Consider the following 1,178-nt stretch of genomic DNA (forward strand, 5'->3'; position numbering starts at 1 on the left):
CCTCCCCAGTCTGGGGGCACTGCCCAGCCCATCTTCCAGGGCTGCCCCAGGGATGAACTGCAGGAGAGCTGGACCATGCCCAGTGGGCAGGATGTGTAGCTCAGCCCAGTTGTTAACCTGTGGTGAGATCAGATGTGATCAGGCCCTTCCCAAGGACGACTGTGGGCAGCATGAGGATAGCTGTGTTGGGTATAAAGTAAATTTGATGGCATGGGGATGGGATGGAGGAGCAGTGCCATGTGCCAGGCCAGCATCACCTCCACACGAGCTGGCTGCAGATGTCTGACCCCAGGGAAGAGATGCTTGCCAAAGCAGGAGACCACCCCAAAATCTCTTTTTGCACTTCTACGGCCATCCTACAACATAATGAGTCAGGGGACGCTACACCAACACCTACTCAAAAACCAATCACCTTTTTCCCAAATTTCTAGAGCTGACAATTTCTGAACAGAGCAGCCTGGCAAAAGAAATCAATCACTGAGATGAGAATAAACATATCACAACAGTAGGTGTACAGGTTTGCTGGGAATTTTCCATAAAATACGTGTAAACAAGGATATGTATAAAAATACAGAGAGAGGCAAGACACGTTTGGAAGGGAGCTGCCTGCTCTCCCTCATTCCCAGCTGGTCCCTCTTGTCCTTGCTGTCCTCCTCCATCAGTCCTGCATGGGGTATGGCCAATCCCTGTCTTCATAAAACTTCTTCAGGCCCTGGAGGTTGACAGGGGGGAAGTAGGGGCCGATCCTCTTCCGAATCCACCACCTGCCCTCGCTAGCATGTTTTCCACCAGGGAGGCTGAACTTGTACTTGAAATGTTCCCCGCGGATCCACCTGCAGAGAAACAAAGCACAGGTGCTCAGGGGATGGCACCGCTGCTGGGAGGAGGCAGAAGCCCCCTGGATTCTATTTATGCTCCCTTGGGTTAGGGTTTTCAAGTCTTTCTGTAGCTGGATGGAGAAATCAGCTTGAGGGCGCTCAGCCTGGCTGGCTCCACATTGCAGTGCTCCATCCATCCATCCTTGGGATGTCCATAGCTGGTGGCAGCAACACACCCATCCCTGCTGGAGCAAGGCATTGGGGAGCTCCCAGGCTCCTCTTGATGCTGTTTAGGAATGATGACATCAAAATATGCCTTGGGGATGATGCATGAGCAGTTTTAATATCCCCACCTCACAC

At 52.2% G+C, this 1,178-nt stretch overlaps 1 protein-coding gene across 1 annotated transcript in view; it reads right to left on the bottom strand.

Moving 5' to 3' along the window:
* Positions 1-658: 658 nt before the first annotated feature.
* LMF1 (lipase maturation factor 1) overlaps positions 659-1,178 on the bottom strand; it is a gene marked incomplete at its 5' end in the record, with an annotated part of 124,268 nt that continues 123,748 nt past the window's right edge. Inside the window, one exon of the mRNA XM_009075225.1 lies at positions 659-833. Coding sequence (XP_009073473.1) covers positions 659-833 — 175 coding nt within the window. The remainder of the gene's footprint in view (positions 834-1,178) is intronic.

Source organism: Acanthisitta chloris, unplaced genomic scaffold, assembly GCF_000695815.1.
Source record: "Acanthisitta chloris isolate BGI_N310 unplaced genomic scaffold, ASM69581v1 scaffold500, whole genome shotgun sequence".
Classification (NCBI taxonomy): domain Eukaryota; kingdom Metazoa; phylum Chordata; class Aves; order Passeriformes; family Acanthisittidae; genus Acanthisitta; species Acanthisitta chloris.